General features: G+C 41.9%; 1 protein-coding gene across 1 annotated transcript; it reads left to right on the top strand.

Annotated features, from left to right (window-relative positions):
- The first annotated feature begins 4,055 nt into the window (after positions 1-4,055).
- Positions 4,056-12,287, top strand: Tmem74 (transmembrane protein 74). Its single transcript, XM_057791245.1, has 2 exons — positions 4,056-4,176; positions 6,166-12,287. Exon 2 carries the CDS (start codon positions 6,562-6,564, stop codon positions 7,477-7,479), a length of 918 nt encoding a protein of 305 aa, XP_057647228.1. The 5' UTR covers positions 4,056-4,176; positions 6,166-6,561; the 3' UTR covers positions 7,480-12,287.
- The last annotated feature ends 622 nt before the right edge of the window (positions 12,288-12,909 follow it).

The following is a 12,909-nucleotide window of genomic DNA, read 5'->3' as shown; positions in this document are numbered from 1 at the left end:
TCTCACAGTTACAGTTTTCGTCCAATGTTTAAAAGGTTTTGAATTACTGATTAAAAATTGGGAGACCTGGCTTCTTTTATTAATATCTAAATTAACTCAAGAGAAGAAGAGGAGGAGGAGGAAAGGAGAAGGAAGAAGAGAAAGAGGAGGAGGAGGAAAAGGAGGAGAAGAACAAGATGATGACTTTGAGTAGCTGGGGGCAACTCCCCTCTGCTGAGAAAATTACTGAATTTAGGTGCTCAGCCACGGGTCTTATTTTACAAACATGCGCAGCTACTGTAACCATATGTATTAATTTCAAATTTAATATTTTTTAATTCAAAGAAGTTTCCTAATAAATGACATCTTATTTGCTTTAAATTTTGGACTTTATCAGTCATATTCTTAGACTATCTCCAAACTTTAGCCAAACTATTCCGAAGTCATCTTTCTTATTTTTCCACTGCTCAGCATCTCATTAAGTCCTCTAAGGAAGTTTATTTGCAATTAGTCCTTATCATTTTGTCTGAGGAGGGAAAATTTGATGGCATCCTTTGTAATTACTCCAAGAGGCTAGTTAACAAAAGCCCCAATACGACTCTTAACTAACAGTCAATTTACTCAGAATCTGTTTTAATTGTTAGTTAATCTAGTATAATAATGATTGTTCCTCCAACACCAGAGTAAATTGAGACACATTAAAATTTATGTAAAATAGAAACCATCATGTTGATTCTTAATGCCATCTCTTTACTAAGGGCAATGGCTTTGTAAGCAGATACTTGGGGTTCTACTTGCTGTTGGATGTATGGTGCTGTGCATGCCCATAGACTATAATAGAAAACGCTGGTTTTCAAGGAAGTCATGTTTTATTTTGGAAGGAGGAACACGTGAAAAGCACTGCAAAACACACATGAAGTACTTCTGCATATGTCCAAATGCCAATTTAAAGGAAAGTGAATTAGCACTAGAGTGCCAATAAGAAGTTTAGGATGTTGACCAGTGACTCTTGACAATAATTTCCATGGTGAGGCTTTTGGGGATGCTTTAGAAATGGCAAAGCACTGAGGCTGGGTGGGGAATGTTTTTCTAGCCAGTGGATTTTTGCAAAGCTTGTCTTTCAGGAACTCAGTCAATTCTCCTTTACTATTTTTCTCTGCAAAATTCTAAAGAAACTCTGTGGTATATTTAAATAGAATTAACTTAATTTTTGCTTGTATTTATGTATTTTATTTTATGTAGATCAGCATTTTGCCTTGCACCTGGGGAGGTCAGAATAGGGAGTCAGATTCCCTGGGCCTGGAGTTATGAATACTTGTAGGCTGCCATGTGGGTTCTGTGAATTGAACCCAGGTCCTCTGCAAGAACAACAAGTGTGCTTAACCACTGAGCCATCTCTCCAGCCCCCAAATTAAGTTGTTACTGCTAAAGGATGTGTGGAATCTAATGCTTTGTTTTATTTTATGTGCATGTGATGATACTGGAGAATGAGAGAATAACTGATAATCATCTCATGTCTCAATTGAGTTCTGTCATCTTACTTCACTGAATGAAAGAGAAAGACTGAACTTGTTTTACCACGTAAGACTGCCAGCATGTCAATAGTGACCTTAGGTCTTTACAGTTGCCATTCAAGTGCCTACGTCACTGGTTAAACAATATTTACTCATTACCTAGCCATTCAAGAACTGTCACAGATAGTGAGGAATGAATATTTAAGATTGCAATGTTGGAAAAAAATTACAAGATATGAATTCCTCTGGAGATGGTCTAGATGGGAAATACCTCATGCAAGGCATGTAAATTATAATTAGTCCATTGGGGGATCTTGGAGGTTGCATAATCCAATTAAACAAATCCCTCCTTAACACTACTAGGAAACGGCTCTGCTTTGTTTATGAAGCCTTTATAGTAGTATAGAATTCACTTTTCTGAGACATTCCATGCCAGACTTTTAGAATGTCTTTGCTTGTATCAAATGCCAATCAGCTACCTAATTAAATCCGATAGAACTTCCCATTCTGCCCCCCCCCCCCCCCCCCGACATCTGAGTACACCAGGGGTCCTACTCCCTGAGGCCACAATGTGTTCCTGTAGGTTCCCAAGACACCGCATCCAAGGGGTGATTGGCGAGAGAAGCCTTCCATGTGTATTGCCTCTGACATGGGATTTCCATAAAAGAAAAAATGGTGGCAAACACTGCTTTCCTTACAAAGTTAGTATAAACATCCACAGTGGTAACATATTAGCCCTAGTAGATATTATTGCTGCCATTGGTTCTACTTTCCCCCTTTAAAACCAGGACGTAAAATACGTTTAATTTTATGAACTTTAACTTATGGAAAGCTAGTTTTTATATTGCCCCCGTCTCTTCGTTTGATGAAATATGAGTTCCTTCTGCACCTCTTTATTTAACACTAGCTCAAAATTTTTTAACATCTTAGTTGTTCCCTTGTGGACATCTACAGTGTGTTTGGGTTCCTTTTCCAATAAATAATCCTGACAGATTCCCTCATCAGTAAGGTTGGCAAGTATGTCTTTGAGGAGTGAGTTGAATAAAGGAACAGAGAAAAATATATTTCCGTTGGAAAACCAAATAGTGAGTCAAGGAAGTCATGCCACACACATTCAGAACTAATAGCGCAGCGAGGTGCGTTAAAATTGTGGGACAAGCCCATCTCAAAGAGGCTCAATTTTAAAGTCTGTGGAACCGTGCGATTGGCTTTTGTCACGTTTGTGAAGTAAAACAAGTGGTATTATCATGTGCTGTGTCACCTGAGGATGCTGACCTGTCTCTCAAGCGACTGCAGCATTTATGTGAACTTCTTGCAAGCAGAAAATGCCATAGATACTGTCATTCTTTGCTCCTTAGACGGAATCATTCGATGATCTTAAATCACTCCGAGGCAAAAAGCTACGGAAATCCCTGTCTCGAAAATCAAAAAAAAAAAAAAAAAAAAAAAAAAAAAAAAAAAAAAAAAAAAAAAAGAAAGAAAGAAAGAAAGAAAGAAAAAAAATCACTCCGAGGGAGGTGCTGGACTGCTGGAGATGGTCCACAAAACATACATTTCCTAGATGTGTGGCTGTAGGCTGCCAAAGACTGCTCTGGTTTTAAAAGAGGGAAGGGGAGAGTGCTAGCTAAAGAAGTTAGCTCGTCCTATCTCAAGAGCCACAATCTCAGTAGTTACAGCTGTGAATTTTCCTTGCCAAATCTGACCCATTCTCTTATGCTTTGCCCACTCCCAATCAGTTAGTAGAACAATACTCAGAAGTAACTAAATACCGATGGCGTGGATATGGCTGCTATTTTATAATCCAGATAGTCTGTAAAGTTGAAGACTTTCACAGTACCCTCTAAAATTGGATGCCTTAAATGAGTCAAATAAAAACTGTGGGAAAGGGCTTGGCAATAAAGAATACTGCTTTTGTTCTTTGATTTTCTATTTTAGTATACCTTCAGCGGATACAAGATAATAGAAATTGCAGGGGTTAAACTGGAGAACAGGACACCGTTCCTCTCGGTGTTCACATTTTTGCCTATTTTACGGGAAAGGCGATGACTTTGGAAACACACTCCTGAACACTATTTCAAAAGCTACAATTTATTGAGTTTGTAATTTTGGTTGTGGTGGGCGGGGGAGAGCCCTGAATTCCTGTTGGTCTTCTTCCTCGTTTTAGAAAGAAGACTGATAAAATCTACTTTGAAAATGTGTTTTGACTATTAAATATGACAAAGTATGCAAATTGCTTGACGCACAGTTGGAGTTAAATGTAGCGCTTGTTTCCCCAGTCTGTCTCTGGAATCCTGTGGCTGCTCTTGAGACTGGGAAGATGCGGGGGATGGGGAGGGAAGGTAGACACACTCATCTCAGGCCAGCGATTGAAGCTCCAGACAGGTAAATGCCTGGATGCAGGTAACTGTTTTCCAGAAAGGCAAAATCCTGGAGGTGCGGGACAAAGTGAATTGAGGGTGCAAGGACCGCTCCTGAACTACAACTCCCGGGATGCTCAGCAAAAGGGAGCACCCCGCCCCGCCCTGCCCCGCCCAGCCCGACTGGGCGGACGCCGCCCATCCAGCGGAACCCAGCAGGGAACACTGGCTACAAGTGCTGCGGCTGGGCAATAGCGGACTTTCTCAGGGAGCCACGCGGACGCGAGTGCTCCCGCTCCAGCTTCTTTGGGTAGCCGGAGCAGAAGGTGAGTGACAGGAATGGGATGCGAGGTGGAGAGGAAGTAAGCAGAGTAGGGAGAGAGAGCTGAAGCCTAGAGCTAAAAGGAGCCGGGGCTTGCACCCCCATTCCCCGCCTTAGGTGCCTGCAGGACCTCAGCGGATGCAGCCAGACTGCAGGTGCCTTGATGGGCCAAGAGTTCGCCAGGAGAACTGATTGATCCCGCAGCCTGTTGGGGTCTCCCCTGTCGGGTGCTAGCAGCGGGTCCTGTAAACGGAGCACTCTCAGCCTGCATCCCGCATCCCACACCCCTAGGTGGTCTCCTGCAGACTATCTTTCTTGTCTCTGTCAGTCTTGTCCATATTTTACTGCCTTTATTTGAGAAGCAGCAGATAGGGAAAACGCTGCCTCCTGCTTTGGAGGTGCAATCTCATTAACTGGGCTTTTAAACAGATCCGGGGGTGGGGGGAAAAGAGGGGGAGGGAAGAAGAGACCTTTAGCTGGTCCCGTGGGATTATCCATCATCCACTGATGCTAGAAAACCTGGGAATACAGATCTGCAAATCGACTATACGGTTAGTCAGTCTCTCTGAGAGAGAGAGAGAGAGAGAGAGAGAGAGAGAGAGAGAGAGAGAGAGAGAGAATATGAATGAATGTCTCCCTGCTTTGTTATAAATTGGAAGTCTAGTTAGGTACCCTGCCTATTTTATCTAAAGGAGTCTAATGTGATTAGTTAATTATGCCAAAGGTTAATCAGAGCGACTCATGCCTGAGGGATCCATCTGTGAGGGTTTCTTTTCGGGAATTGATGAAAGTGGTCCCCATCGCTCGCTTCCCTCATTGAAGCATCCTTCAGCAGGGGCTTGTCCACTTGCTGACCGAAAACCGACTCCGTTATGTTCTTCTTGCACTTAGCACTGTGGGTTTGTTTTGGTTTGTTTTTTGTTGTTGTTTCACTTTTTGTATGTTCCGTGCACAGGAGGGTGGGGACTTGAAGTACAGTAGAAAACATGTCGATTTTTTTCCCTGCTCTGTGAGTTGCCTGACTCTCTTAGGTGAGGCTTGCTTGTGTACCTCTGTTACAGGCTGCTGGCGTTGGGGATTTTGACTGGTAATCCTCCAGCCATGGGTTAAAGCTAATCATCACTCTGGCTTGAAATAAAAACAAAGGGAATTCTTGACTAAGCCCACTATATTTATTGAGAATGGAGAGTGGGTTTTTATTCCCCAGGAAGCTAGCAGAGGCAAGAAAAGATGGGCAGATGGCTTTCTGTTGCACAGAGCTCCATCCTATCGAGGCTCTTGGTGCAGTGGAGAAGAGGGAGTGCCATGGACACAGAGCCTCAACTGTAGCTTTGGAAACTTCTTCTCCCTTCTTTGCCTCGATTCAACGCTATTTGTTTATCATTTCTTTTTTTCCCCTCTCAACTTACTTGTACCCTGAGTATGTAAACATTTCTGGGGGGCACTTTCTTGTGCTTGTATGTTAGTTAGCAAACTGTAGGGAGGAGATTTAACTCAGACCCACTGAGATTTTTGCAAGCGAGAGCAGCAGGAGCTCATGGGAAACAGGTAGTATGTATGTGTGAAGTGGACTGGCTGGCTGAGTTTTTGCAGAGACCACAGTGAAGTGTGTAAGCTGCCCCTGTGGAACGGGGAGTGGACTAAGCTGAGAAGTGCATATGGCTATATTAACATGGGGCCCAGGGCTGTTTATACTGGTCACTAGATACCTGCATAAGGGAATCACTAGTTCTGATGCCTCTTTGGTCACTGGCTGATTAAGTCATCCCTTCCATTCACTTCCTAGCTGCCAAGTCAAGATGCTGACTCAGCAGCACCCAGCTGATAGGGGCATGCATTCATTAAAGCTAATCTGTATTAGAATCTGTTTCCGGACTGGAGTATAAACATGTACTCTAATTGAATCGTTTAGAAGTCTGTGATTGCTGGAGGACTCCAGAAATCCGGCAGTCTGCTAAAGAGGGCCCTGCCTTTCTCATTTGTATCTCTACAGGAAACTTGACATCTCCTCTGAGGGATTCTGTCACGAGAAAGTGTGAGTCCTTGGATAAATTTGGCTTGGTGACGGCAGTGTGCTCTCCCCAGAGATACTGCCACTTTCTCCTTGTTCCTTCTCCACCCCGACCTGAGTTTTTCCCTGCTAACCCTGTGACAAGCCGGAAGATTTGTCCTTTCCACGCTCTTCTTCCACCAGGTTCCCTGTCTCATTTGTCTCCCTCTCATGAGGAACTGAGGCTAAGGTGTCCTTAACCAGCCATGGCTGTAAAGGAAACAGGGACCAGAGGAGCAGGCTTCTCTATAGTACGGGCTTAGATTCTTAGGTTCTTATCTGGGTTGCCACTGGCAGAATTTCTGGAAATTGCTGCTGCAGGAATTTTAACCAGCTCCCATGGAGCTCCTCTCTCTGACTAAGAGAAACAGCCCAGAGGACTTGTGCAATACTCTGGACTGGAGTTCAGGAGGGACTCTTGGTGACCAGGTAGAGGGGACAGCCATCAGAGCTGCTCTTCGCTCACAGGAAAACTGTACATCCACACCAAGAGCAGCTGGAGTGGAAGTGTCTAGACTTAGCCCTTCTCTGGCATCCCCAACCTCCTTGCTCCAAGACAATGATATTCAGCCAAGGTTTTTCCCACCAGGACTTCCTGACTCAGGGAACAACCAAGTGATGGCAGATCGTAAAGTCTGCGATTGTTGCAGCCAGGAATTAGAAACTTCTTTTACTTATGTGGATGAGAATGTCAACTTAGAACAGAGAAGTCAGAGGTCCCCATCAGCCAAAGGTGGCAATCACCCTGGAGATCTTGGCTGGGGAAACGCTAACGAATGGTCCCAGGAGGCGGTCATTTCTTTGATCTCGGAAGATGAAGATGATGCAAGTTCGGAAGCCACATCTTCAGGGAAGTCCGTAGACTATGGCTTCATCAGTGCCATCTTGTTCTTGGTCACCGGTATCTTGCTGGTGATCATTTCTTATATCGTCCCTCGGGAGGTGACAGTGGATCCCAATACGGTGGCAGCCCGGGAGATGGAGCGTCTAGAAAAGGAGAGTGCGAGGCTAGGTGCACACCTGGACCGCTGCGTGATCGCGGGACTCTGCCTGCTCACGCTCGGGGGAGTGGTCCTCTCCTGCTTGCTCATGACGTCCATGTGGAAGGGGGAGCTCTATCGTCGAAACAGGTTTGCCTCTTCCAAAGAGTCCGCCAAGCTCTATGGTTCTTTCAACTTCAGGGTGAAAACCAGCGCTAACGAAAACACGCTGGAGCTGTCCTTGGTGGAGGAAGACAATCTTGCTGTACAGAGTTAACCCGGAACTTGATGAGAGACAACTGTGTATTCTATGTGAAAATAATATTAATAATAATAAGTCGACAGTCTCCTTGGTTTGTTTGGCGAGAAAAGTTTTCTTTGGTTGTTGTTGTTTTCTCCACCTCCCCCAAACCAGCCAGTATTTTGTTTCCATGAATCTTTTATTAAGAAAGGCTGTGTAAGATGTCAAAGAAACCAGGACCATCTCTGTCTGACTCACCGCAAACCGAAAACTAATTCAGCTGGAATGACCATGAATTTCTACGTCTGCAGAGAAATACTTCCACTGACCTAATATACAAGTGTTTTCTTTTACATAAACATGGACATTATTATTGGGTACTAGAAGGGCTCCCGCACAATGGGATCACATGGCAATCTATTCTGTGAAACACAAGCACTACTTAAACAGGAAGGCTTACATTTAATTCCCAAGGTGCTTTTCTATTTTTTTTTTTTTTGCTAAATTTTTATTCCTGTAATTTGGTTAAACACAAAATGTAGACTTTGGGAGTATGAATGTTTTGAAACTTGAGCATAATGATTAATTTTTAAAAGCTATAAGATGCTATATTTTAAATTATTACTATATTTAGAAATGTCAACCTATGTCATTAATATGCACCTTCTCATAAATGAAATTGTATAAATCATCTTCAGACATACAGGAGGTTAACTGTTAGCATAAGGTGTTTTCCTTAAGCCTTTGTTCCCATGAATGAAGTAGAGTACTTGCTGATACCTAGTTTGTATCCTTGTGGATTTACCTTCAGCCTGATGACCTGTGCCATTGAAAGCTTTACCAGTTCTCATACACGTATGGTAAAGGATTAGAATTTAGAAATGTATCTCCTGGAAGTCTGACATCCAGCCGGGTCTGAGTCATGAGTAGGCCTGGCAGTCTCCCCAGGTGACATTTGGTGGTGGTGGTTTGGAGAGCGCCTCCAGGATAATTGCAGCTAGACTCCTGGGAACGATGCCTAACACAAGTCATTACTTAAAGAGTCCTTAAGCCTATAGCCAAAATCTTACACTGGAAAGAGAAAAATCAAACCCATTAATTTAGTGGGTGTTGTGCTCATCGCTATTCCTGATTCCCCCTAACAAGGTCTAGACATCATCCTGAAGACCTTCTACTTTGGGCCCTTAAGGACCACTTTCTCCTCTCCTCAAGTGAAAATGTTTAGTATATGGCAGGTACTGTGGGCAAGATGGTCAGGAAAGGGATGGGAAATACAGCCTAGGAAAGACCTTGAATTGCACTGAGGTTCTTTGATGTGGCCCTGCCCTTCCGCTTAGGTGTTTTATTAGTATATTACAAAGACAAAGTGAGTTTACTTTTAAAGAGGACCGGAGCCAGAGACACGTGTGAGTTAAGGGAGGAGCTAGTGAGAAAGGGATTTTGTTGGAGATTCTTAAGTTCAATGAAGTCTAATGTAGATGCCTGTGTTGGTATTGAGGGCTGTATGTGAGCTGTATGAGTTTGTGCATCTGTGTGAATGAGCTCGGGTGGATACCAGAACCATTGGTTAAGTTAGCTTTATTAAAAGTTAAAGGAAAACAGTAATAGGGGATGAGGTAAGGATGGCAAGCATTGCCCCAGAATTCTTAGGCAGAAGTAAGGAGAGTGTGGGAACTATGGATAATAGCCACAGCCACACCTTGTAAAATTAAGTACTTGGTCATGAAGTGCTGGCTTACTAAGCCACAAAGTACTAGAAGGAACATACATTTTGTTTGCTGTAGCCAGTCCTTTGTGCTTTGTTTTTAGGTGGCTCTCACATCATCTGTGTTGAAGGCACATTTCCAGAGGTGTAAACCCTACCTTCTCGGGGCTTATCCCTCTTAGATTGCTACTCAGCTTGAGGGACCACTTTGGAGATGTTGAAGTAAGAAGGGAATCATCTACTTCCGTGCATGAGTAGGTCTGAGCTGGGTTCAAACAGCAAGCACAAAATGTGTAAAATAAAATTTAAACCAATTTAAAACTAGGCCTGGTGAGTCATGCCTTGATTCTAACACTTGAAGAAGATCAATGCAAGGTCAAGGCCAACTTGGACTACAGAATGGGTTCCAAGGCAACCGATATAGAGTGAGACTGTCTCAAAAAATATAATAAACTGTTCGTGTTTATTTATATGAGATCTCTGAATTTTGTTTTGATCTCTTTGTAAACCATAATTAATTAGTTGCATAGCAAATTAAACAGAACTAATTTATGGTCCAATTTTCAGTTCTTGATGAGCTTGAAAGCAAACAAGAAGGCTGTCTTTTCAGTTTTAGAAAATTGATGATAACAGAAGCAAAAAGTCAGAGTTCTTTGACACAAGACAAGTTATTGAACTCACTATGCTGTTAAATCGTATAGATATACTGTAAAGCCACCTCTTTTTAAAATGCCATTTCGGAAAAGAAGATTTTAAATTGAAAGTAAGCAAATGCTTATTTCCACATTATCTAAAACTGCTCCAACACAGAGAGCACGATACTCAAGGTTCTTCTAATGGGAGCGAAGGCCATTACACCCAAAGGGACCAATTGAGAAAATCACTTAGACACTTTCTTTAGGCTGTGCTGATGAAAATCTAATAATTACTTTAATCTGCTTTCCTCCAGCTACTCTATTTGTGTTGCCCTCACCCATTCTGTTAGTGCCTTTCTGTGAGATGATTTCCTGAATTTAAAATGAATGAAACTAAGGATTATGGACATGACTCAGGGGTACACTGTTTATTTAGCATGTGTGAGACCCTTAGTAGAGCCCTCAGCACTACAAGAAAACAATACAGATAAAGGTAAAACAGGCAAAGAAAAATTGTGAACTTTCTGCACTGTTGATTTCAATCCAATACTAAGTGGTTTGGGTACTAGAATTGCTTTGGCCTGACCAGGTGCGAAATCAGACATTGAGCAGACAGAGGGGATGCTGCTGAGATTGGATCTTCCTTGGGCTTTGTGGATTATCTCTTCGACATGATGTCAGTTGTTAGCTGTAGAAGCTTCACACGAATAACAGACAGTGTAGCTTCCTAATATTTCCGATGAACTGTCCCCTTCGGGGGCATTGGAGACTGCTGTAGAACTTGTGTAGCTCTCTTTGCAATGACGTTTCTTTGCCAGCCATTTGCAGCTCCTAATGTGACCATGCAATATGAGGCACTGACCTTTCATGTGAAGCAGTTTTCTGTCCCAGTGTCTTACTAGGTATCTGATCTGTGATTTCGAAGAATAGAAGGCTGCTGGGAACCATCAACTTCTCTCTGGCCCGAGTGTTTTCACCCATGCGACTGCCGGGACCCTTAATTCTGTAATACCCAGATACGTACCTTGATATCAAAATGTGGAATCCCATCATCCCCTTTTGAAAAATCTGTTTTGAGGCCCAATTTGGCCCCAGCTAGCACATGTCTTTCAAGACACAATCATAAACAGAGTGCCATACCACAGTATTTGCACTGCCCTTTCCTTTGTCTCCAGGGTGAAGTTAGGTGAATGAAAGTGCACTGTGATAATTTTGTATCAAGAATTAGTTATCTGAGCACACACATAAACATACACATACACACATTTTAAGTATCTTTTAAATATCTTTTCAATAAGAAAGCATTCTAACAATTCCAAAATGCACATTCTGGTCTTCCTCTCTCAATATGAAACTCTTGTCTGGATTAATGGTCAGAGTCAACGAGAAAACCTCTATGTATCTGCTAGAAGAATTTTCCAGCTAAAAATCTGATTCTATTGCAGGTGGCCTGACAGAAGAGATTCACAACGCTTGTGCCCTTGGCAGCAAGGTACACTATCTTTCCCTAGGTCTAAATGCACCAAAGAATAAGATGCATCCTTATGGTTTTCTTGAATTGCTTTAGCGTTTTTAAAACTAGGCATAAACAGTCACCATGACGTGGAGAATTAAAATGAAGTCTCGGTGAGCTTTCCCCAGAACTCAGAAACTCGTAAAACAGTTAATTAATAATGTTGACTTTCAGACTCTTTGAAAATATATCAATTTTATGGTCCACACAATAATTCTATAAAATCTCCCTTTTAGCTTTTATGGGCATTCACCTTTGAAATTAATTTGCCTGACTGACATCAACACTGTCAAAGAGAAGGTGCTCGTACAAACGCACAGACTTGCTTTCAAAAATCCATGACTTAACTTAAAAGCATAATCTTGGCTTCTTCTAGTTAAGTATGCAGGTTGCTGTGTGGAAGCCTGTATATATGTTAGGGTCTGTTTTATAGGTACAGAACTTTAATATTCCTAAGCTATTCGTAGCTAGTCTTTTTATTGGAATATGGCATGTTTTAATGTTGATTTTGTGAACAAGAAGTCTTTCACGGGTATCTAATAAAGAATTTGGAATCAACCTCAAAATGAGATGCTATAAATTCATAAGCCTGTTTGTTTGTTCAGAGTCCCACAATGCTTTTTTGGTTTATTTTTAACCTTTCAATTACAAGTTCATAAATGTGCATAATATTTATAAATTCTTTATTTTAACTAACTGTTCTCTTACCTAGAAATGTGGACAACACTCTCTTTGGCTCCAAAGTTTAGTGACTCCCCTGTGGTTCAGAAACAGCTAGTTTTACTTCTCCTTGCTGTCTGATTGCTTCCCACACCGACTGTAAACAAATTTGAGTATGAAGGCAAAGATGAATCCTTCCTCAGCAGTGTATTTCTCTGTGATTCTTTCCTGGCTTGTTATTCTACTTTTCTTGCCAACTCAAAGTGATGTTGAATGTGTATTTTTTGATATAAAGGTGGTTTCAGAAGATGATGGGCTTTTTCCTCACGGCATTGGTGCCTCACATCTTAATAGTGTGTCCTATAATTTTGAAATAAAAATATTTATTGAGATGGTTTACTGTGTTCAGCTTTTATTGAAGTCTAATATAATATAAATTTGGTCTTTTAAACTTATTTTTAAAATTAATATTACATAAGAAAAACTAAAAGTCAAGTGTAACATTCTTCTCGCTATACTATCACTAAACTATGCCTTATTAATTTTGCTTTGTATGCATGAAATAGTGAAAGCTATTTGTGTGTGTGTGTGTGTGCTATTTAGAGTTCTCTAAATTACCTGGTATTGAACTCAGAGTATGAATTGCATGATGTTTTTAAGAACCTTTCAAGAACACTCACCTGAAAATTCAAGGCACCAGCATGGCTTAGTGCCTTTACCAGACTAGGAAATCTAGGTAGGGGTGGCGAGAGAGGCAATGAAGAAAGGGCAGACATACAGACAGACACATATACTGGGTTCAGGTGGGCTACCTGCACTTTGATGGAGTGGCACCAACTGCCAAAACAACCCAGGACCTCACCATGCTTGCTACGTCCAGAGCACAGAAAGGAGTTAGCCAGTCTCTCCAGGAGAGCCCTGTAGGTGAGCGGTCTCCAACTGTAAACATCCAG

This window comes from Chionomys nivalis, chromosome 17 (assembly GCF_950005125.1).
Source record: "Chionomys nivalis chromosome 17, mChiNiv1.1, whole genome shotgun sequence".
Taxonomy (NCBI): domain Eukaryota; kingdom Metazoa; phylum Chordata; class Mammalia; order Rodentia; family Cricetidae; genus Chionomys; species Chionomys nivalis.
Note: the sequence above shows the minus strand (reverse complement) of the source record. Positions and strands in the feature narration are given on the sequence as shown.